The sequence below is a fragment of the Trachurus japonicus genome, chromosome 21 (assembly GCF_045865225.1).
Source record: "Trachurus japonicus isolate A0001 chromosome 21, Traja_1.0".
Classification (NCBI taxonomy): domain Eukaryota; kingdom Metazoa; phylum Chordata; class Actinopteri; order Carangiformes; family Carangidae; genus Trachurus; species Trachurus japonicus.
Genome location: NC_140927.1, coordinates 18,280,237 through 18,305,174, shown reverse-complemented (window position 1 = coordinate 18,305,174; position 24,938 = coordinate 18,280,237). Strand labels below are relative to the sequence as shown.

Below are 24,938 nucleotides of genomic sequence, written 5' to 3'. Positions count from 1 at the left end.
TAATGCATTATGTAAAATTCAATCTTAAGTGCTGTCCAACGACTGTAATTGAAATTCCAGATGCACAACACTGCGTTTGGTCTGTGAATGATCCGACTCTGTCTGTGTCTGAGCGCCCTTCTCCCCCCTCCATCGCCCCACTCATTCTCTTGCATTAACAAACTCATGACTTTCCCAGAATGCCCTGAGGACTCCTCGGTGGAGGCGGAGTCTGAGGATGACTTGACCGCATCGCACACCATGACGGAGAAGCCCACCCCTCACCGTGGTAACACCATGGTGCACGTGTGCTGGCACAGGAACACCAGTGTGTCCATGGTGGACTTTAGCATAGCTGTGGAGGTACCAGCCAAACCTCAGCACTCAGCCTCAGACCTGCCCCTCCCCTCCTGCCTCACTGTTTTCTTTTTTCTGTTTCACAGTCCGTGCTGTATCTGAATACACTTTGATTATCTCTCAGTGGGAACAGTATCCTCCTGTGCTGCACTTAATCACCTTTACTGTGCTCAACAATATGTTTTAATTGGAAGCCTTAGCTGATGAACAGAAGTGGTTTCAAGGCCCATTCTTTTCGTTGTTTATTTTTCACAGAAATAAAATTAGTTCAAATTACAAAATGGGGAAAAATGAACTTCATTTATCTTCAATTCTCTAAGACCTTGAGAGTAGATTATCATCTACTCTCTCAAATCTTCTCCAATGGTTCTCTTTAGTTGTGTAACTAAGATTTTCATGGCTGTTCTTTTTGTCACATTATTTTCATAATATTTACATAAAACATAAATTACAGCCACTTTACAGGAAGCATTTGGTAACTTTGTGTTAGCATGCTAACTTACGTAGGTGTTACTGTATAGCAAAAAAAAGAGGCTCACTTTCGTTTGATGCAGGACTGAAGTAAACAATGAATGCATCCTATTATACACTTTTTTCAGGTTGTCACTTGATACTTACTTTCATTTTAAAAATATCTCAACTATAGGTTGTTTTTTTTGTTTTGTTTTAATATATCTATAATCACACAGTGTTTGTTTTCTGTGCTTACTGCTACCAAGAACAAAACAGTGTTAAGTAAAAGCAACAGGGTGATAAAAAAAAAGGGTAAAACATGGCACCCTCATGTCTGCTTGGTTGCATGTGCATCCTTAAGAAAACAAACAAAATGCCACGCCCCCTCATGTCAAAGCACTGCTCTGTGGCACGATCGATGGACAAAAACCCAAGTTACCTTCTGTGGATAATCAGATTGTTGGAAAAAGATAATCCTTGCAGTTTTTGCATCAATATTGTTGAGCTATTTTTTACATTAGATAAATAAAGCTGCTTTATTTGCTCTTTTTTCAGCACCAGTGAAAATACTGTTCCCACTTTTCCCTCCTGTGGCTAACAATAGTCAGCCTGACTTTCTTATCTAATCTCACAACTGCGGCTTTCCTGTGTGGTTCTGTCCTTCTTCTCCCCTCCTGGCACTTGAAATCTCTGACTGGCTATAAATAGAGAGAGAGAGCAGTACGTAGATGTGCTAAACGTCCTCGTTTCACACTAACAGAACTGATCCTGTTTTTGGGATGTAGCCTCCCTACAACCCAGCTGTGTCCTGATCTAGTTCTGCTCTTCCTCTGTAACAACGTCCTCTTCACAGCCTTTGCCTGGACACACCGTCGACCACCGTGTTAACCCCTGCCACTGCATGCCTGTGTTTCACCTACTCAGTCTCTGTGTTTCTGTCCTCCCCCCCCTGTCTGTTTTTTTTCTCTCTCTGTCTCTCTCTTTTCCCCATGCGTCTGTGCGTTCCTCCGTGGTAGAGGACCCTAGTCCAGTCAGTGAGAATATGGCCCCCCTGGTGGGGCCCCCCAGTGGCCAGGGACCAGTGCCTCTGTCTGTTATCTGCTGGTACCGTGTTCAGAGCCTCTCCTTTAGTGAATCCTGCAGGAGTCTAGAGGTAAAGGAGCCAGGCAGACAGGAGAGGCCCTGTGTGTGTGTCTACCTGAACTGCACCATAGGAGCCTGTGTTACAAAATGCTTGATAGAAATAAAGACGTAGTAGAAATAGCTCTGCCTCATGTTGTGTAGATAAGTGATACTACATATATTAGTTAGTTTTGTAGAGAATTGTCATTAGCATTTAAGATTTAAGATAAACTTGATGGCATAAGCATCATGATCATAAATCATAATGTTACAGAAGAGCCAAAAACCGTTGTATAGCTTGTTTACTTTTTAAACCAGTGATTCCCAATAAGGGCTACTCAACACAGGTGAGTGGAAAGCATGTGGACTAGCTCAAGTAATTCATAGCAAAAAAAACATTTTTGGTTCAACAATCATACACCTACGTATTTGTGCTTAAAATAAAATAAATAAATAATTGAATTTCTCCAGAATTTCATAATTTATTGATTTCTTTTTTCCACAATAACCAACAAAACAGTCATGGCAATACCTAAACACCTTTTAACCTAAATTAATTATAACAGCACATGAATAACTTGAAAAACAGAAATTAGAATGATTGAATACAGGTTGATCAGGTGTAATCCCATAATTCTGCAATGTTACTATGTCCACTTTCATATAGTTCAGTAATTTTAAAATGCATATACAGTAAGTGAACACCTTTGTAATGATTAATTTGTACTTGGAGTATCTGGCTAATTTGACAGGGTTGTGTCAGACCAACAAGTTTGGGAAACACTGTTTCAAACGTTGTTTCCAAATACAACATTATCTGAGGGATTTAGTGCTAAGCAACAGTATATTTATACACAATATAATTTTCATAAGCCTGTTCTCCAATTGATCAGTCAAAAACCTAGTGGTCTTATAGTTTGAGCTGTAAGATTTTGGTGTAATTGCTGATTTCAATCTTGTTTATTTTTTCCTCTTTTGTAGAATCAGCTCTCAGGAAATTTACTGAGGAAGTTCAAGAACAGCAACGGCTGGCAGAAGCTCTGGGTGGTCTTCACCAACTTCAGCCTGTTTTTCTACAAGTCTCACCAGGTGATGAACGCTCAAGCTTCTACCTTTTGTCCTCCTGTGAAGACACTATAACCTCTCCCACCAGATCCACTCCTCCTCCTCACCCTCTGCTTGTCAGAGTGTTTACTCTCCTCTTGGCTTAAAGGCATCACACCCATGTATTGAATGTCAAATCTCTGTGCCATATTAGAGGTGAAAACACTTTCCCAGACAGTTTTTCATCTCACCTTCTGCCTCGGAAAACGTTTGTGCAACAGATACTCTGAAATACTATAATCAAAACAAAAGATAGATTTACTGCAAACTGTAAAAAAGTGATTACCAACCCCAGTATGAATGAGTGGCTCATAAATTCGACATCATATGTGGAGCCAAAATGAAATGAATATGAGGAATAAAGAAGATCAAGGTACTTCTGTTAAAGCAGTTATGTTGAAGAATCTGTGATTTTAAGAAATATTTAACATGTCAAAGGTTTGTTGTTACTTTTAGATTAAACTCAGATTAAGCTCATCAAATACAATTTAATTTCAAAGATAAAATCTTTTTTGGCTTACGATCACTTGCCTAATATTGGTCTCTAGTCAGTTATGTTATATTATGTTGAATAACCTCAAAGGGTCTCAAAGATGTAAAACTATTCCAAACAATCTGAGGATACAACAGAAGAAATACAAACGTGCATATTGTGAAGTGCAGTAAGAGTACTGTATCTGTCACTTTTACTGCTGAATACTTCTTCCACCACTGGCTTTGTTGTATTGTTTTATACTTAAATTATCTGGCGTTTTTTGGGCGGGGTGTAACTGACTTTTTATGCTTCTGTGACAGCCAGAGCCAGGGTCATATCGTTTCTGGGTTGTCCTGGGTTGTCTTTGTCTGTCCCATTCTTGTGGACACAGTATTTTGGTGACACTGCGACAGAACTACTACAAATTTGGCACAAACATTCAGTTGGACCCAAGGATGGACTGATTAGATTTTGGTGATCAAATCAAAGGTTAAGGTTGGGATTATCTCATTTAACACGATTTTGGCCTTGTGGATTTGATATCGCCACAACACCACTTCAGCATAACTTCAGATTTGGTACAAACCTTCACCTGGACTCAAATTTGGTTTGTTTATCTCAAATCCCCACAAATGCATTTCTTTTCATTTCAATTCAGTGTCATTTACTCTGTGTGTTTCTCCATAGGATGATTATCCACTGGCCAGCCTTCCTCTGCTGGGTTACTCAGTCACCATCCCCTCAGAGTCCGAAAACATCCACAAGGACTACGTCTTCAAACTGCATTTCAAGTCCCACATCTATTATTTCCGAACAGAGAGCGAATATTCTTTTGAGAGGTACAGAGGCTTTATCATTTGCACCCATATTTACTAAATGTTGTTGCTGCTGTGTTGTGGCGTTCTGTATGTCAGAGGACTGATTGAAGTGTCTCTGTTTGCCCACAGGTGGATGGAGGTCATCCGCAGTGCTACAGTCCCCTCCAGTCGCACCCGTGTGCTGAACAGCAAAGAGACCCAGCCTCACTGAGTTGACTTGTTTTCACACGCCGTCTCCTTCAGGTGGCATCAGCCCCTTCCTGCCCCCCCCCCCTCTTGGACTCTTGGCTTTTCTTTTCTACACATATCTGGGACATTTGTACATGTGTCCATGCACATTTGGTGCTTTTTAATGCTTTAATGGTGACATGTCCGCTGGTTTAGACTGCATCAGAGACTGCATTTTTTGGCATTTTTACTCTCAACTCTGAAACCTCTTTTTAAGGATGTCATTTTATACTGTTTTCTAATGGTCTGAACCACTTCCTATATTTCTGATTTTACATTTTCTCATTGGTTGTTTTTACAGCAGTAACATGTTGATATAGATATCTAGCATTCTTTCTTAGATGGTTAAACTCAATCATTGCATTGTCATAACTTTTTTGTCTACTTGTTCACTTTATTGAAAAAAACAGCTGCTTTGAAAATGTCCTGAAACTTCAGTGCCAAACTGGTTTATATCAATGTCCTGGACTTTTTAATGCTATTTTGTTACATTGGGGATCAGGAGTGTCTCCTGTACTGTATACCGTGAAATTTTAAATCATGAAAATAGGCTACCTTTTGAAGGTCAATGCTGTGTTCACCCCTGGCCCAGCACAACGTGTTCTTGTTAAAAAAAGAAGGTGATAAAAAAAATATGAAATTATTTTGTTGTATTATTGACTTAACCTTAGGATTGATCACAATGTGGCCAAGGGTAGCTGCCATCACCACTAATGCCATTTCAAGTAAAGTAATTATTCTATTTGCTGATGTTTGTTGTAGGAAATACATCTCAGACTGTTTTCCTTTGTTTTGTTTTTTTTATTTTAATTAACCTGAAGTACCCCTTCAGCTGTACGACAAAATGTGAGACATTCATAATCGTTTGTATTATGGAAATGAGTGTAATTGAAAGCTTTAAGAAATATGTGTGAAACAAAATAGAGACTTTCAGTTCTAAGCGCTGTCACCCTCACTGATCTAGGCTGCCTCCTGTATACAGATCTTTTTATGGGTTCTAAATGAAAGGAAATATGCATTTGACACAGGGTTTTTGCAGTGAAGTAAATGAGATGGACAAACCTCAGTTCTGCTTAGAATTGCAGTGTTTTTCCAGACAACAGAGAGCTCTTTGGAAATGAAAGCAATAAAAAGAATCTTATTAAGACTATGAGTTGCATTACCTGTGTTTTGTTGCAGCTCAAAGGGCAGGAAAGAGGAAAGGCAGCTCCACAGTGTGTTCACAGACTTCACCTACAGAGGGCATCATTGATCCACAAGTTTGGTTCAGCCTCATTCTAAAATATCCTTTACAGTCCAGTGGTCTATAGAAATACAAGCTACATACAGTAAGGCCGTTTCAGAGCCTTGTTTTGCGCTGCACAGTGACTGGATTATAAATGATAACTTTTTATTTATCTAAACCTCAATATAACACAGCAGCAGTATTTCAACAGATATGCTGGTGCTCATCCCAGAATCTGATTAGAGTGATGAATAATCAACAACCAACACTGTCTGTGTATCCCTGTATTTGTTTCTTAGCCTCATATTAGTTTGAAAGTCATATTCACCCCAGAAAACAAGAATGAAAAATATTAAACAATTAAACTAGTGTGTTTCTGTCACCACATCTAAACTAATGAGCTCCAATTATTTTTGGAATGATGCACCATCTTCACTTCTTCTCCTCACAAGATCTCATATCATTATCATGCAAACATTTCAAATCTAATTAATTTTAACATTTTCCATCAAGTCATAATCTACAGCACTAAAGTTTAGTTTTGCTATCACTATTTTCTTCCATGGAGTTAGTTAAAAAGCAGTTTATTCAAATGTCAGAGACAAACAGGAGGACTCTGAAAACACCATATGAGAGTTGGAATTTTATTTTATTTTATTTATTGTATGCATTGCTCTCTGTCCAAAGTCCAGCAGCACACACACACACACACACACACACACACACACACACACGCAGCCTGGAGTGGGCAGGCCTTTAAACCGGTAAGGGGCGGAGTGCGGCGAGGAGACAACCAGATTATACACCTCCTGACTGACGCTGCACGGCCAATGAGACACTTCTGAAGAGGATACTCTATTATGACAACAAGACATCGTAAGGAGGAAGGCAGAGTAACGCGGCGCACGTTGACTTCTTTCTCTTTTTTTTTTTAAAGCGACAAGTATGAGACCGATAGGTGGGAGTGAACCGACAGCCTCACCGCAACATGACCCAGCTTTTTCAGAGTAGCGGTGCGCACTGAGTGTATTCGGAGAGACAGGGGATACAAGAAAAAAGAAGAAGAAAGAAAAACCTGGTGATGAATCTGCTTTAAACCGGGTTGATTTTAAACTTGGATTGGATGCGAAAGGTGCGTAAAGATGTCTACTCTCGCGCATCCGGAGACCAGGAAATTTACGCGCGGGCTGGGTAAACCCGGGACCGCCGCCGAACTCAGGCAAAGTGTCTCAGAGGTGGTGAGGACGTCCGTGCTGATTGTAAGTACACACCTCCTCCTCCCTCCTCATCTTCCTCCTCCTCCTCCTCTTCTTCTTATTCCCCATTAACGCCTCTATGATCAGTGGTAACGTCTGAGTGGAAATGACTTGCTTTTCAAGGCAAAGGAACAGCTGACTCTAGCTGGGTGGGAGAACATGTGGGCTTTAAGAGTGAAAACTACTGTATATGAGTGAGGGACCCTGAGCTGTTGTGTGTGTGGCAGTGAGTGAGAGACATTGATTTGGAGTGAATAAGTGTGTGACAGCTTGTTTTGTAATATTTAAGTTGGGGTTTTGCAAATGTACAGTGGCCTAAAAGCTTCTACCACATAATTTGTCCTGTAGATCACACAGGACACCTAATGAACTTAGTAAGTTTTGATAAAACACCACAAAGTTCTTCCAAACCTTGACTTTCATTCAGTGTCTCATTTCCTGTAGAGGCTGTGAGGAATCAGTGCGTGGTTAAGGTGTTTTGTCCCTGGTGTCAGTGAAGGCATCGGTGTCAAAGGTGACATGATACCTCTTCTTTCAAGGGAAAGCACGTGGCTTCAATTTCATGCTGCAGACACAGTGAAGTGTCCAGTGAGAGTGACATACTGAATTGCAATGCCGAATTTGACCCCCACCTCACAACATCTGGGCACCGAGGACCTGCAGTAGGCTACACCTCCTCAGTATCAGTTTTCCACAGTTCAGAGAGGGGGTAAAAAAAAAGTAGTTGAGCCCTTTTGTTGTGCGCGAGTCTGTGTTTGGTGTTGTGGTCCTCCGTCTTGATTGTTTCAGTTTTCCAGGAAGAAGTTGCTAGGTAACTGAAACGGACACCATCCAGGCTCTCTGTCAGGGAAATGGAATCCTGAGTCAGGATCCCAGACATCCAACCACACCTTCGTATTATTTATTCATTCTCACTCTGGTGCACTGCCAGAGACGCCTGAGGGAGGGGGATAAGTATGCATGTTGAGAAATCAACATGCTTTTAGAGGACTGAGCTAACTTGTAGATACTTTGTCTGGGCCCTTTTTTGTGTCCGTGTCAACATGATTGTACCAGTTCATTGGCTGGTTAACTTGTTGGCACAAACTTCAGAGAGGAGTCAAAGGACTGAAATGAAATAATAGTAGTAAATAGCTTTAATTCTAGCTGCAGATTGCCTACAGTCATTGACAGCTTGTGAGGTAATGGGTCCCTCGACAGCCTCCCATGACACCTACATAGGAGCAAGCCAACCTGACATTGTGATTGTTTTTCATATCTTTGTGGCTGTGTTGAATCTTTGTAGTCAGTCTCTGCATCTTTGTGGTCATTTTCTGTCTCTGTGGTCATTTTCTGTCTCTGTGGTCATTTTCTGTGTAGCTTTCTCAATTTATTTGTTCCTCTGTGTGACTACTGAGCTTATCATGTCATCTCATTAACTTTCCAAAAGGAAATGTTAACCCTTCTCATCATGGATTGGTTCTTGTCCTCTGGACCCATGCCACCCTTGGCCAACCATCCGGCCCTGCCCCTGGATATGTGAGCCGTGGAGACGACCGTATGGCCGTGTTGTTGAGTTCAAGTGTTTGCTGTAGCTTCTCAGTGGGACAAGAATGTGTCTGCACACAAGACCGCTGTCCGCGCAGCTTATAATTAATTCCTCCATAAAACATGTACATACCACAGCAGGAATAGTGGGAACTGTTTCAGGGACATAAAGGAAAGATTGTAGCCACCATCGCTCATCCTACGATAACGTTGTCTCAACTTAAAGCACAAATGGTTCTTTCTTTTAAAGCACTCAAAAACATTACATAAATTAAGATGACTAAGTATATTAGAGTACGTACGTGTCCACTGGTCGTGCAGACGTTTCTCCGTCGTGTTTCGAAGTCAAGTGCACTGTGCTGCTTTTCTTCCTCTCCAGGCCATCTATGCATTTTCAGGAAGGCCTCACACTGGCCAGAGCCTCTTTGTTTATTGTTGGAGTGGAGAGCAGAGAGAGCTGAGCCATCCCTCTGTTTCTCCATACTTCAGGCATGCTGAGGACACTATTAGCTGCATGATGGCTGTCATCAGCTTTGAATTTGTTGGGCTGTTGATGACGCTGCCTCACCACCTTTACTCTACATGGAGTTCCAGCTGTGTGAAGTGTTTTGTTGTGAGCCTTTTTTTAGCTGTTCAAACTCAATATGTAACTATCATTAATATATCAGCTGATGGGTATATGACAAATCAATAGCAGTTGGAAATGTTTAGTTAGTTTATACAGCAGTATATGAAGCAGCCTGGGGGGGGCAGTTGTGTAATTGTAATCAATAGTCCTCTAACCGCCTGCCACATAACGGTGACACACTCAGATCCTGGGTGTTGCTGCTACAGTACGTGCCTGACCCTGAGAGAGCCGCACACCAGATGGATGTTATTGTTTTATGTAGGAATGATGCCTTTAACCGCCCATGGACAGCACATAGACAGCTGACTCACTGTGCGGCTGGGAGGGAAAGTGGTTTGCGTTAAAGCGTTAGCAACACGGATGACAATCAACAAGAGTAAACACATGGCACTGCTCAGCCTTGTCGTGAAGCATTAAAGTTTGCGGGAAAAGTCCCATTTGCTCACTAAATTGCTTCGACAAGATTGTCTGGGCCTCTTGGGGGTCTTTTTGTGTTTGTGAAGATGGCTGATGGACAATTTAGATGCTTCTTAATCTGTTTGGCAGATGTACAGCATTTCCTGTCTTGTGTTTGCACCCAATTAACTTTAGCTCCTACATCAACAAGCAGAGGTCATTTGTCACTCACTTCAACACTCGGCTTCTAATCCATTTTCCCGCTCTTTACCTGTGCGACTCTTTCCTGCACCACGTGACGGGCTGTGTTTTACGTTTGTGTTTGCTCAAGTCAAACATTGCCTGTAATGAGCTCCTGCTGCTCCGCATGGAAGACACAGTGTTAACGTTTTTTGAGGTCAGCAGCACAAATGGGGCCGGCTTCCTTCATTAGCCATCTTGATCTAATAAGCCACACCTGCATATGTGTGCTTTTTATTTCTGCTTTTTTTTCTTTTCTTTACTTTTTTCTTTTCTTTTTTTTTTTTTTAAGAAAAAAGGGTTTGTAATTTTTCCCAAGATGTGGGAATCCCAGGATTATCTCAGGTGGGTGTGTGCTTTGTCTTTGTGTATTTTCATTGTAAGCACGGCCGGGACTTTTGTCAACAACGAGTTTTGACAGAACATGTTCCTGCTTTGATCGTTTTCAGAGATTACAGTAAGTCATGTCCTCTCATGCAGTGAAGCTGAATGTGGGAGTCATGCCAGTCAGCAAAAAAAAATGTGTTGGGTGGTTTTCAAGATTCACCTCATAGAACAAAGATTAGTCAAGTCAATGTGTACTGGTAAGACAGTAAAACAACCAGTCTGCTGTGTCTTGTGTGCTGAGCTGAATGTCTTATACGCTGCAGGATGGAGTGGGTCAGGAGATTACAGGGCTGCCAGTGTTGTGTGAGGCCTAAGCTGCTTGACCTCCCTCTGTATTCCTCTATTTGTCTGTCTCACTACAAGGCCTGTTGCTATCTCACTGAAAGGGTCCATAAACTGCTTTTGTTGCTGTGATGGTAAATGCTACTCCAAGAGAACAAACCCAGGGGGGTAGAGATGGGAGAGCAGATGAGTTCTCCGAATGGGTCAATAATACATGAGGCTGCTCTAGTAACCAGTGCACCCATTAAAAGAAAGACTCTCTCTCTCTTATGCTGTGGATTAGTGTAGGTGAGCCAAAAACTGTGGTACCACTTGGTACAAAAATGTACCTACTTACTTTTACTTATCGATGCATGTTGCCAATAAATGTAATGGTTGTACTGTAATTATAATTTGGCTCATTGTTAGGACAGTTTATATCTATGACAAGTTTAACAGCTTTTCAAAGGGAGGGGCGGGGAGACTGACTTGTGTACAGGACAGGTGCATGCAGGTGTTCTAAAAACAACAGGATGTTATTTATTGTGGTTTGGCTGCTTATCAACAAAATCAACTGTCGTAGCAGCGGTAGCTTAAGTGCTTCGAAGAAATCATAGTCATACTTGACTCATAACTGTAATGCACAATCATGATGCATATATTTTTTAGATTTATTGTGACTTACTCTTCAATTATGTCATATCTTTAGTTTAGTTTAGTTTATTTAGATCCCCATTAGCTTTTGCCATGCAGCAGCTATTCTTCCTGGGGTCTTTTCATCATAATAAATGACAAATACAAACCATTAACACACAACACATTAATACATAAAACAGAAAATACATACAGAAAACACATACTCAATACAAAAACAAAACATCCAAGACAAACACTTAACATATGTTACCCGCTCCTACATTGAATCACTACACAGCAAGAATACCAGGATCCAATTTACAAATACGCTACTAATGGTCAAAATTGCGAGCAAAATAATAATCTCTTAGTTTCATTTTAAAACTAACCATGTTTCTTTGTTGTATAACATAATTCGGATATCTAATCTAATATCTAATATATACATCCATGAACCCAATAAGTATTCGTAGAAAAGAGGCGTGACTTAACCATGACCTATTTGCAAGTGGTAAATTTAGCAGTCTCATTGCTCATACAAGTAAAGACTTTACACTTTTTAATGTAACATTTTCCAAAGGATATAATCATCATGTGCATCCCTAATGTTGAGCAACACCCAATTTCAGGAGAAGGGAGAAGTCCTGGCACGGTACATGCAGATTACATGTTATTGTGCTATGTGCTAATTTGGCGAGAGACGAGACACCTGTCAGCTGTTAGAGAGTTTAGTAATCTTCCACTATTGTGACTAAATGTTTACAGTTTACAGTAACTGAAGTGGAAATATTTCAACTCTTGAAGACCCAGACATAAGCAGTGACACATGGCCTGTGTGGAGAGCGAGGGCTTCAAGAAAAGTGAGAAATAAACACACCCATCAAACTCACTATAAAATTTGTCTGCTTGGGTTTTGGGCATGACTCTTGGCAGTTGTGTTTATAATCTAAACCAGATTTGCCACTCAGGGTTGTTTCAGTTAGAGTGGGAAGTCTGAGAGAATTCCTCAGCTGAGCACGTCAGGATAACGTGGAGCACTCTGTCAAAAACTGAAAATTTCCTGTATCCACCCCTGACCGACCCTGGTCAGTGCACATAAATACTGCAATAGCCAAGCCAACTCAAATGATCCAGTGGGCCAGACAGACAGATTTTGTTCCAGTGCAAATGAAAACTGATTAAATATCATGAAGATGGATTATCTCTTTGGGGCAACTATCCCAACTGCTGTTTTTTTTCTCTTTTCTCTTTTACCTTTTTTTTTTTTTTAACAAACACATCATTGTGCCAGCATATATTTTTTAACCACATGTCAAAATAAGTGCTAAATATGAGCATTGAGCCAAGACTGAATCCAGATAATTGGTTTGTGGTCACATCAGGAGACCATTTAACAATTTCTTGGCCGGATGTGGCGAATGAGGAAATATTTAACTGCTTTTTCTCCCACGAAAAATCTGTGTACAATGTTAAGTGATTGATTTTTTTTTCATTCAGTGGCTGCACGCTAAGATCCATGTGTATGTACTGATCTCATGGTTGTTGCATAACAGTCTCCTTTTTATAGTGGCATTTCCATTACACAGACGCGGCAGCTATGCTTTCGGTAGCAGTATAGATGAGTGTCGGGAGTTGTTGCACATCTGTAAGCTCACTGCCACCGTGAGTTAAGAGCTCCAAAATTTTTCCATCCTGCCCAAACAGGAAGTACCCATGACTTCCTGTCCTTCATCTTGTTGTGGGAGAGCAGAGGCCGGTCTTTTCCTAGATAGAGCTGGTTTCCTGTGGCTGTATTTGGGTTGAACAGAAGTGTTGGGCAGAGCTTGCTGTTAAGCCGCCCACTCTGTCTTTTAGAGCTCGGCCTGATGGAGTCGGCCTGTTTTGGAACACGGAAGAGGAGGTTACCATAACAGAAGAAGCCCGTTGATGAGCCATGTCCAGTGCAAGTGCATGGCAGCGCTACATACACGACATTTCCCAAATCCATTTGGACTTGACCTCCCTCCAGTGGTTGTAACACATAAGACAATGATAAAGGTGTTTCTATCCCATTGTTTCTCTTTATTGCCCCAGATGCAGCATAAAATACCCAGAGACACAGGACAAAACTGACAAGACTGTGTCCAGTCATGGCTTGTTGCTGAGGTGAAGTTTGTTTTGATGAAGGCTGGAAAACGTTCCCCATGCCTCTGACAGTTTGTTTAGTTTTGGCGCTGTCCCATCCGTCCAAATGGAGATTGGTGTTAAAGAGCAGGGCAGCTGGGTGGTTTCTATGACAGAAGCCTCCCAGCAATGCTTTTAACAGGTTAAGGCTAAGTTGAAACATGTACAGAAGATTCATTCTGAATCAAACTTCCTTTCATAGCTCACTGCTGAGGCATACATCCTGCTATGGAGCTATGATTGCGGCACATTACTATCAAATGCTTAGCAATCAAGTCGGGTATTGCTTCGCTTCCATCCGCTAGGCCATTAAGGTTTCTATTTTTGAGTCAGCAGGGCACACACCTAAGTGCAGCTGTGCAAGACTTAAAGACTCACCACCCCCTTTGGCCTCTTTTTCCTCTGATTATTATGTGGTTAATCTAGTTTGCTTTCGTCTGTAAACGGATAACAGCTCTGGCATCATCATCTCTGATCCAATAAGGATCTGCAGTAGAATAGACACCGCACAGTTTACATATTATACAAAGGATTACAAAATATATTGGGTATGTTAATGCAGGATGTCATATCAGGCTGGAAAAGAGTCCTTGTCTTTGTGTGCTCCAGTTTTTATACAGATGAAGATGTCAGTTATTGGTCCAGACTGAAATATCTCAACAACTATTGAATGTTTCCACTTAAAATTTGGCTTTGTTGTACATATCCATGGTCTCTTCAGAATCATGATTTGGTGATTCATCACATCTGATGTCATCATTATCGTCAAAATTTCAATTTGTCCAGTACATGCAATACCAAAAGTAGAACTACAGTTCCAGTCAGGTTTTTATAGCCTTCCCTATAGCAGAGTTGGTAGGGATGGCTGGCTTGAGTTTCCATTAGCCTCAAGCTTTGCAGCCAGTCACATGAATGCCACCATTACAAACAGGTCTTTACATGGCCCAGCCCACACCAGAGCAAGTGAATGAGAGAAATATATCAAGTGTAGGTGGCTACTGCTCCGCCTGCCGCCACTGATTCATTAGTTTAGCAAAAGGCCAGCCAGAGTATTAACCATGAGGTGAAGCTGGTCAAGCCTAAATCACTCGCTGCTCTGCACGTACATGCACCAACCCACAGATTAAGCTCATCGGATTAAGCTCTCTTGACTGGAGTCTGAGTAACGCATCCATGTTGGCTGATTGAGAAATGTCTAGAAAGAGCAGACTAATGACGAGCACATTGCCTTTTAAGTCCCTGTGTGTGTGTTTTTGTGAGGTGTATACACTCTGCTACTGCTAGCCTCCTTAATTTGTCTATAAAAGTATCCTATCCTTCACTGCAACTGGCCATCAACTTGTAATTGTGGGAATACGACTGTTACCATGACAGAAAAGATTGGAGGGTACGCTGTAGGCTATTGTAACCTTGTCATTATTTTTTCCGCCCGACGGCTGGCTTTTCCTCCGTTTTTGAATCACTGCCAATTATAGGATTTGCCCTCTCCTCTGAGTGGAGGTTCACTCTTTTACTTGATGAGTGTGGAGTCGACCTGATTCTTTGATGCACTGTACGCTACACTCCTGTGTTTTGAACCCTTTGAGCTTTGATAGCCTTGATAAACATAAGGTATTATTCGGGTGTTATTTTAGCCGTGCTAATGGCGTGGCTCTGTCAGTGCATCAGTTTGGTCCAGACTGAAATATTTCAACAACTCTTAGATGGTTTGGACATTTTGTGCAGACACAAGTTCCCAGAGAATAAATCCTGATGACGCCAGTAATCCTCTGCCTTTTCCTTTGACGTCAGAAAAACATTCATATTTTTGATTTTAAGTGAAATGTCCTAAAAACTTTTGGACCGCCTAAATTGCTTTTAAATGGATAAATCCTTCAACTTTTGCTGTAGAAATAAGCTATGAGGTCAAATCTTCTATTTGTTAAATACCTCAGTTTATGACCAAATCCCACAAAAGAAATAAAAGGAATAAAGAAATCAACAACTTTATAACAGCTACACAGTCATCAAGCACATCAGTTAGCGAATATAACCAGTGAGAAAATATGCGCCTCTTGTGGCTTTCTTTGTTTTTTATGTGCTCTCTGTCAGTCACTCCTCTGTGTGACTGATTCAACTACCTGGGTTTAGTGTCAGGCTAACTGCTCATTCTCAGTAGGGTAATCTGCTTTTGAACACAGTATCTCCCCCTCCGGCCCCTCTGAATTCGCTTCGCTGCAGTCACTGACCTCCCATTCACTCTCTTCCTGCAGATCACACCGGGATCAGCTGCTGTCAGATGTGGTGTAACTCAGAGGGGTGGATTAGCATACAATTAGCCGATACAAGAGCTTGCTTCCCATTGAGATTTAGTGTTAAAACCTCTGTGGAGAATCTGTAAATAGCTTGAAAACTGACATATTTTAATGTTGGTGATTTAAGTGTGATGTGAGGTAAAGGAGAGGCAAATACCGGGTGTGCTTTTCCCTGGAATAGGAATGACTATTAACAATTTATTTCCTCTGTGTTGAAGACGAAGGGCTGCTGTGGGGAAGTACTTAACATTCCTGCTTTGCGCTTCAGTCTTACTGCTATCAGACTGCAGAGATGAAAGTGAAAGCTACTATTGATATTGTTATCGTTCCTGCGGGATTTCCCTCAAAGTTCAGGGCACAGTGTTGAATCCACCCAGGGCACCGGAGCAGAGAAATATTTGTACATGGATAAAAGTCAGCAGCACCTTAATGTGAAATTAATGTGATGCCTTCCCTGTGATGTTTCCTCTCTTTCCCACAATGCATGCTGTTAGCTTCATTAAACAGAGTTTAAAATCTTTACAGCTTTCAGCGCTCTTTCTTGTGGCTTTGCTGGAGTGTGGATGGGACCTGCCACAGCCAGAGGGGATAGTCTGTAATGACTTTTCACCAGGCCGGCTGCATAGCTGGCATTCTTCACTCTGACACACAGTAGACAGAAGAGGGAGGGGGGTGGGGAGAGAAGCAACCTACAGGGGGTGGGACCAAGCAAAGACTCAATCTGAGGAGTTTGCATCTCACCTGTTGGATTTCTTTCTCTAAGCTTGGCAGGTGAAATGGCAGATCTAAGTGAATCATTAAACTGAGTAGTGGTGGAAGAGGTTAACAGATCCTTCACTTTAGTAAAAGTGCCAATACAGTACATCAAAGAAAAGTCATAGATTCAATATCCAAATTAGCTAAAACCATAATATGATCAGCAAAGTCCTTATTTTGCTAAATAATAATAATTATATTAATCAATAGTTTGATAATGCAGTGCTGATGCATCAATCATTTGAGATTCTTTTATATTGCTGTGAGGAAAACCCCTCTGCTTGTTTACACTGAACCCTATAACACCCGCATAATGTGTGCGATTTTTAGATACAGTACCATGCCAGCATGAGACAACAGGCCACCATGCCAGCGCTCTGTTTTAACACAGATGTTGATTCAGGGCTGTTATTACCTCACTGGGGGCTAATGTGTAAGCAGCATTTTACTGTTGTAGCAGGTTAAAGTAGAGCTGCTTTTATCTTCTTTTATAGGTTGTCCAGTTCCCAAACCAAGGGTCTCTTTTTATAGCATCACAAAAAAATCTGTGGGGTTGTTTGCTGGAATTGCTAACCACTCATACATATGTGAAACTACACTTACTTTTTTTGGGTCAGGGGGGCAATACGAATGGCTTATACTTTATTTATTTTATCAATAAATTCTATATTTTATAGATTTATGATACACCATTTGTATCAACATAAAATCTTAACATGAAAAGTTGCAAATAACTCCAGGATCAGATAAATACAGTAATTCAATATTTGAGTAGAGGAAGTATGATGTCGGATTAAATTGAATTACTCAAAAAAAGTGCAAGTACTGTATCTCAAAATTAAACTTAGCTACAGCACTTGAGTAAATGAATCAGCTTTTGTCACAGTAAACATTTTAAACACTTACAGCTTAGACGAATTATCCAGTGTGAAGTGAATTTTGATGAATCGCTGGGGTTGCCCATTCAAGAAACATTTACATAAAACACTGAGCTCCTTTTTTTATTTTCTTTGGAAGCAAAAACAAGCCCATTGTGCACTCTCAGCCCACAGTAAACAAATGAGCTCTGTTTAAAGTGACAAATTCACTGAGATTTGGGGCCTGTATTTATTAAAAAAAATAATAAAACAAATTCCTTGGGCTGCTGTTATATTAGTTGACATTCAGAAAAATGAGACGGAGGAACATTAGACAATAGCCTGAAGACATAAATGAAAGTCTTGTGCGGTAGGAAATCATGTGACCCTGGTAATCAGTGTTTGGTTTTTCTGTCTAAGCCTGTGCATACAGTAGAGACAGAGCTTTCCTTGACGCTTTGTTGTTGTTCGCTCCCTGTTTGTTTTGCAGGGACTTAGCATGAGGAGGCAGGATTGCACTGAGTGTGCACTATGCTGCTGCTGTGTTTTTTTCCCCTGCATGGATAAATAAAGTTAGCTCTATGGTGTTTATGGAGGAGCAGCAACATGGCTGTGTGCCTGAAGGTCCTCCTTCTAGTCACACTTGTTTGTGATGGAGGTAAACACAGTGATGCAGCACCCACACAGCACTGTTGACACTCAACCACGTGCAATGTCGTATGAAGCACCCTGTGTGGTGGTGAGGGTTTGAAGCAATGCAGGATTGCATCCCTGTTCTTCCCCATGTACACCGCTGTGCAGATAAACAGCTCAGTATCCCTGACTTGACTTAATCTCCTATTAGTGCCTCCACACAGTCTTTTAAGGACATCAACACCATCCCCCACTCACAGAGCAGTGTGTGCTGAGTGCACCACAAACATCTGATTAGCTGTTATAACTTCAATGCATCGTAATATATGAGAAAATTTAGGTTGTTTGAAATTCTTTCAATCTTGTTTTCAAAAATGTTGACAGTAGGTACTCTTGTGGACTCGGATCGATGGATTGCATTTGGTTTAAGTTTGCAGCTATCAATCATTTTTCCCTTTTCTTTTTTTTTTCTCTCAAGTGACTCACTTAAAACTAACAAAAATGTCAAATCCATCTTAGTTGCTATAGCAGCCACTCTGCTCTTTGAGGCATTAGCCTGATCCATGAGGCAGGTTAAATCTCGCAAACTGCCAACAACAGAGACGGGATCAGCAGCAAATAATAAGACTCTTTTTTTTGTCATGAGAGAGTTCTGCTGCTCCGTGTGTGTTCCTACATGAGAGACTTAGGAGGGGGGGGCTTGGCTGTTGCCAAAAGTGGCTTCAAGACACAGACGGGCCATGAGACACAGTTTGCAGTTCAATATTGACTGTCCCAGTCAAGCTGTTCTAAAACAGGGATGTATCCCACAACATGTGTTTCCTCTGTCAGGAAGGGTGGGGACCTCTGAGAGAGAGGGAGGGGGGGATGTTGAGGCACGGCTTGGTTGGTTCAGGCAGCACCAGCCAATGTAGCTACAACAGGAAGAAGGCGGTGTGCCACTCCTGGATCAAAAACAATCTCATGGCAGACCTTTTTTTTTTAATTTCCATGGATGAATTCGTGCTGAAAATACAGTGTAAGTTTAGTACAAATCTGTATTGTGCACAGTTACATTCCCCTGACTTACTGCACACATGCAACGTAAGGTTCATAAACTACATATTGGCACAGATATGCATCATAGTAGTTTGAACATCATGATTTAAGTTGACGTTTGTGTGTCAGTATCCAGTCAAGGGTGAAAGATGGATGAATCATTTATTTTGTGTATGTCATTTTCTACTATAATGTTATTGTGTCTGGAAGATAATTGAGAGACACATGGACACAGTTACAAATGACTGATTTTAATTATGATAATTTAGTTTAGGCACCTTTCTAGCACTCAAGGACACCGTACAATGAATTTTAAAAAAGTACAAAACAAACAATAAAAACCTTAAATACATAAAGATATAGAAAAAGTTATCTGTAATTCTGTATCTGCACAATGCAAACAGGCTCCTGGCCCACCATGTTGTAACCACCATGTGTGACAGCTTCTTCTAACAGCTGTTTGTGGCGTCCCCCTGGGAGCTGTGTGGTACAGTATTACAGATAAATCCACGCTGCCACTTAAGTGGTGCAGGTGCACGGACATGCGTTCACCTCCTCTTCCATCTTCTGTTTCCCTTGATTGTCAGCAGCACTCATTGAAGCAGGCTAAAGAGGATTTCCACTGATTACAAACAAAGAGCCAACTGAGATTAGCTGATCCTTAAAGGTTTCCAAACCCCCACCCCCCACCACCAACCAATTATCCCCACCGCCTACAACACATGGCTTCTACAAGTCGTTACCAACCCAGAAAATATACTCTGTTATTTGTTTTAGTTACAGGTTTTAACTTTTACTTTCTATTTGCCTGTGTTTTCTGCTTTATCATGCTCTAGATGCTCTAGTTTTTTGTCCTTATCTTGTTTGTCTTTGGTTCCACTTTCACATTAAAGTCCATCTCAAACTGATCTGCAGGATAAAGGCTATACAGATTAATCCTCCCCTCTCACTTCACCCCAGTGTTTACCTCCCAGAATGCCCTGTATTAGAAAACAATAACTTGTACCATCCCTCCTTGCTACGCTCACCTGACCTGTCACTTATTACACATTTTGTAGTCAGCAGTCAGACGTACAGTATCGTGCTCCTGTGTGGTGACTGATGGTGTTTTTGAAAGTGAGGTCGCTGCTCTTTAATCTGCTCAGTCTAACTGGCTTTCATTGTGGCGTATTTGAGTAAATCTTCATACTGTCTTCATCTGTCGGACAAGATTTGTTTTGTTTTGTTTTTTTGTTAAAGCTGTCTGATAGATATAAGTAGGCTATAAATGAAAGCAATGCACCTGGATTAATGATTAGCTGTTTTCATTAAGAAGCTGTACTTAATGTATCATCTGCCTGTTAATGACTGATGAGGACTTTGTTGTTAAAAGGCTTTTGGGTTTCTTGCAATGTCATGTCTCCAGCGTCAAATATACATAAATACATGGCTATTTTTTAGAAAATCCAAGAAGTTTCACAAAAATGTTCACAATTTCACAAATTTCCAAATGTGTTTCTATATGATAAAACCTCTAACCAAAAGGAAAAGTATCTCCTCCACTGCTCATCTTAAAAGAAAAAAAGCCACTTGGTAACTCACAACTCTGCTTCCTCATCCAAACAAAGATGGTAAAAGTTTTTATCTATTAGGTCACCATGACCTTGACCTTTGACCACCAAAGTCTAATCAGTTTTTTGAGTAAGAGTGGAAAATATGAAGGAATTCCCCTGAGGTGTTAGGGTTAGGGTAAAATTTGGTCAAAAGCAGGTTTTGTGAGGTCATCATGATCTTGACCTTTGTCCTCAAGTCCAAGAGAACATTTACCTAAATCTGCATAAATTCCCTCAAGGTGTTACAGAGATGTTGTTAAAGAGTTACAGAAATATTACACTCACAATGCCAAAATTGTGTTTTGTGAGGGCAACCTTGACCTTTGACCCAAAAGTTCATCATTGAGTCCTAGGACTGATGTACAGGCAGACTGTTGCAGCACAGGAAGCATACTGTACAAAGGTTGTTTTTCTGTTATATTGGAAAATTAATATTACTTTCCACTTTGTTTTATTTAGTTATTAAATAATACGACAATATTATAACAAGGGGTTCAAAAAAATATATATACAAAGGTTTTTTTGTCCTGCAACAGATGAAATCTATTTCTACTTTTAGAGGAGTCTGGAAATATCTTTCAGAATAGTGATAAATGTTGTTAAAAGATCTCTGGGGTCTTGCAAAGGTCGCTGGGTATTCTGGTTCTGTTTTTTCTTAAAATTGAATGCTTAGCTCTGTGACTAATGTTTCTACGAAGGAAAATCTCAGACTACAAACTAAATACTCTTATGTTAATACAAGAAAAGCACATCTCGATCCTTATTTATTTTGATAAAAACCTAACAATGTGAGATATACACAATTTGATTAGTTAGCCTACTGAACAGTCAGAATTTTCTCATTCTCTGAATCTTAACCCTCAATGATGTTACATTTAGAAAGTTTAACCTCAGTAATATGGGCAGTTTGGGTCTAAACTATGCATTCAAGTCAGTGGCTGCTTTACAGCTAATGAAACATTGCTGGACCTGCAGTGGTGACTCACAGAGTGTAGCTATTCCTCCGTGCGATGGCCTCACGTCAAGCCAGTACGGGCTTGTTTCAGGATCTCTCAGTTTCCTCGCTGCGTGTCAGAGCCTGGCCGTGATGACACACTCACTCTGAAATCTCCTTTACACCTGGGCACTGTGTACTGACCCGCTGAGTGTCATGTAGCCCCCACCCCCCGACAATAGTCTCCACAGTTCGTGATGATGACAGCTTGTCATCGAGGTGACATTTTTCTCCTGGACCAAAACATGACGCCTGAAAATGTAGTTTCCCTGCCTCGTCCTGAATAAAAACAGTGACAAATTGTTATAACTGTGTGAATCACAGTGTTATCACTAAGCCTGTGCTGATTTTGGTTCTCCAACAGGTCTGCCTAATGTGTGTGATTTTAAATGAGGTGTTGGAGCTGTGAAAACACTGTCAGCTAAGTGACTCTCTCTTCCTGTGAAGTCCGGTTTGTATATGGTCACCTCTTCTTCCACTGTAGTGACTCCACTGGCGGGAATGATTATTTCCTCACTGTGCTCCTGGAAATGACACACACACACACTGGGGGGAAAAACAATGGCTGCATTATGCCAATGAGTGCAGGAAGCAGAGCACTGTCCACTGTCGCTGTGGACTGTGGTGTCACACAGCAGTAGTATAATCACTGTGTATGTTCAATGAATGACAGTTTTGTGACTATGCATTAAATAAAAAATCATTATGCAATCATTTTTATTGTTCAATATGATGTCATATTTATCGCACACTTTATCAGGAAAAAAAAACATTTATCAGTGTAGTATCTTTGCCATCCTGTAGGTGGTGGTAACAGCATTCATACACTGATGTTTTCCTACCTTAGAGCTTTACAATGCTCTCTGCATGTGTGTGTGTGTGTGTGTGTGTGTGTGTGTGTGGGTGGGTGGGTGAAGATACACAAGGGTGTGGTGTCTGCTTTCAGGTGAAAACTGATTACAAAGTTGTTTCTACAATCGAGTTGTTGTTTTTTTAATGCTCCCCCGTGGCTGCTTTTATTTCATGTTGTGCAGCAATCAGCAGTTCATCATTTATTTTCCACAAGAAAAACAAACCTGAAGTCAAGGCAACAGCATTTTATTCTGCAGAGGTCATTGTGAATATGCAGTGAGATCAACATCAGCTTGTTTGAGTAAGTAAGCAATTTTTAGCGATTTTTATTTTATTTTTTCTTAATGTTTATGTCTAGTGAAGCCAAAGCACAGTTGGCGGGGGTGAGGGGGGTGACTGCAGGCCCTCTTGGCACTGCTTCAGACCATCTCTGCTGGAGCTGCTGCGGCAGAGGCTGAGGGAAAAGGCAGTGTTTGATCAGCGTCCTCTATTAATGATAACCCAGACCCCACTGCAGGAACCTCACTCGCTGCAGCACGTAACAGAGCTGCATACAGATACAGCTCATGGCGTGTGTGCATATGTGCATCTCTGTTTGGGTGTGTGCGGTGTGTGCATACTTTTTAATTTGTGTGTGCGTCCTCAATGCAGCATATACTTACTCTGTGCCACAACAAAGTCGAGGAAGCAGTACCCCTCAGGAAAATGGGTCGTTTTCTTCTCCTGGGATAAATAAACCATCCCAAAATACCAAGAAAAGGAAAGAGGATGTGGCCCCTGTTGTATTTGTTTTGTGCCATTTTAAGATGGACAGGATAACCTGGGTGTCAGCTCCAGGTCAAAGAGAGGCTAAAGTTTAATCTATGCAGTTCTCTAAGTATTCAGACAATGATCTAACTCCACTTTGTTGTGTTATGTCAAGTATTATGGGCCTATAATGTAAACTCAGCGTCTTGGCTTATTGAGATTCCAGGCCTATGAAGCCCACCCACATGTGTAAGTGTAGAGCAGTCCCCAAAGAAGTTTTTCTCTCACACAAAAACACTTGAGAAACAGCTTCAAATTTTTACTCTACAGGAAATAGAGCACTTAACATTTTCAAAAACCGCTCAAGGGTTAATAGAGCGCCTGTTTTTGTGCTCCAACAGTAAAATTCCAGTTCTTCCATTTGTGCTGGTGAATTTAGGAGGTCAGCATTACTCTGACAAATGCCCACAAAGCTCCCCATCGTTTTGATTGAATTTAAAGGAAAGTGGGCAGCGAGCTGCAGCTTTTGTTATGACAAGGTTTACACACACACACACACACACACACACACACACATCAGCAGGAAACAGCCACTTCCTTTTTGAGTCCCTAGAGAGCTCCAGCCGGGAGCCAGCCTGGTTTATCGGCCCGGCAATGCTGGATGTGTGGGTGATGTCACTCTGGTGCACCACACTGTGGCTTCTCTCTACACCAACACACCCACATACGTACACACAGACACACACAATACAAATTCTTCTCCCTACAGTGTCCCACAGGAGACACCGGGCATGGAAACATGACCAGCTGCAGACTTGACCTTCATCCTAGCGAGGCTCCTCAGATGAGATGCCAGCTCCTCCTGAACTCCCCTCTACTCCTCTAAGCTGTGCGGGGACATTTCTGGCTTTTATTGTTTGTCCACCGCTTGGTGTGAACCTCAAGTTGACCCTTTTGCATCCACATGTGCTGGCTTTGATGTTTTTAATTTGGCGCCACCCACCACTTGCTGTTAACAGTTTGAAATGGCTGGATTAGTACAAGTGGTGTTATTTTGGGGACTGAAGGTCAGGGTGGGGTGTGAGGTGCGGGTAGGTGGGGGTTCGCCGGTTGCTGCTGTGGGTTGGGGATGGTGTCGATATGTAGCAGATGTTGTGACTGTGTTCGGTGATTCCAGGTAGAGAAGAGAGAGTTATTTCAGTTACTTGGAAGAAATCAATAAGGGCGTGAGTGTGGTGGTGTTGACAGAGATGGAAATTGAAAGACATGTGATGACATTGCTGCTGTTGTACACACACAAAAACCAATTATGAAACTCTTGTGCCTGTAATCACATTGGTTATATCCCGGTACAGTAATCTGTTGGAATAGACCACAGACCCTCGGTTACAGACAACCACGAGCTTCCTGCCTTCACATATGAGTTGATTTTAATAGCCCAGTGACATGTCATGAGCGCTAAGTGCAAACTTGTACTATGCAAACTTACTGTATTCTGCAAGAATGCAATAATGTAATTGGACAATGTTTGATGCCGCCTCCAAGGAGGAGCACATGGCTCCTTCTCGCTCTTGTGCCTATGTAACCTGATGTAACCAAATCTCAGTGTGCACTCTTGTACAGACTTTTGTGTGTATGACAGTCCACCTCTTGCAAGATCAAATAAAGTACTTAAGTGAAACCCTTCTTTGCTGGACTTCGATTTTCTCTCTCACAAGTTAAAGGAAATTTCCACAACAGTCCTGATTAGCTAATATGTTTTGTTTCACTTTTTGAAATTATGTAAATGTGGTTCATTTTCTCAGTTTTGGACAATTGTAAAAATTGAATAGTGTCAGTCAGTGAACATCTTTATGCTGGTATATCATGGGAATGTATGGCTGTAATGAAAAGCCATAAACAATCAGCAGCATTACCAGT

General features: G+C 41.2%; 2 protein-coding genes across 11 annotated transcripts in view; both read left to right on the top strand.

Annotated features, from left to right (window-relative positions):
- The window catches only part of LOC146965056 (FERM, ARHGEF and pleckstrin domain-containing protein 1-like), a 53,672-nt gene extending 48,000 nt beyond the window's left edge, over positions 1 to 5,672 (top strand). For both annotated transcript variants that reach the window (XM_085766340.1, XM_085766339.1), the window contains exons 24-27: positions 179 to 342; positions 2,893 to 3,000; positions 4,178 to 4,329; positions 4,438 to 5,672. In XM_085766340.1, the coding sequence (XP_085622466.1) occupies positions 179 to 342; positions 2,893 to 3,000; positions 4,178 to 4,329; positions 4,438 to 4,519 (506 nt within the window). In that variant the 3' untranslated portion in view covers positions 4,520 to 5,672. The remainder of the gene's footprint in view (positions 1 to 178; positions 343 to 2,892; positions 3,001 to 4,177; positions 4,330 to 4,437) is intronic.
- An 836-nt stretch (positions 5,673 to 6,508) lies between these two features.
- The window catches only part of LOC146965055 (dedicator of cytokinesis protein 9), an 82,674-nt gene continuing 64,244 nt past the window's right edge, over positions 6,509 to 24,938 (top strand). For all 9 annotated transcript variants that reach the window (XM_085766451.1, XM_085766449.1, XM_085766445.1 and 6 more), the window contains exon 1: positions 6,509 to 7,020. In XM_085766451.1, the coding sequence (XP_085622577.1) occupies positions 6,904 to 7,020 (117 nt within the window). In that variant the 5' untranslated portion in view covers positions 6,509 to 6,903. The remainder of the gene's footprint in view (positions 7,021 to 24,938) is intronic.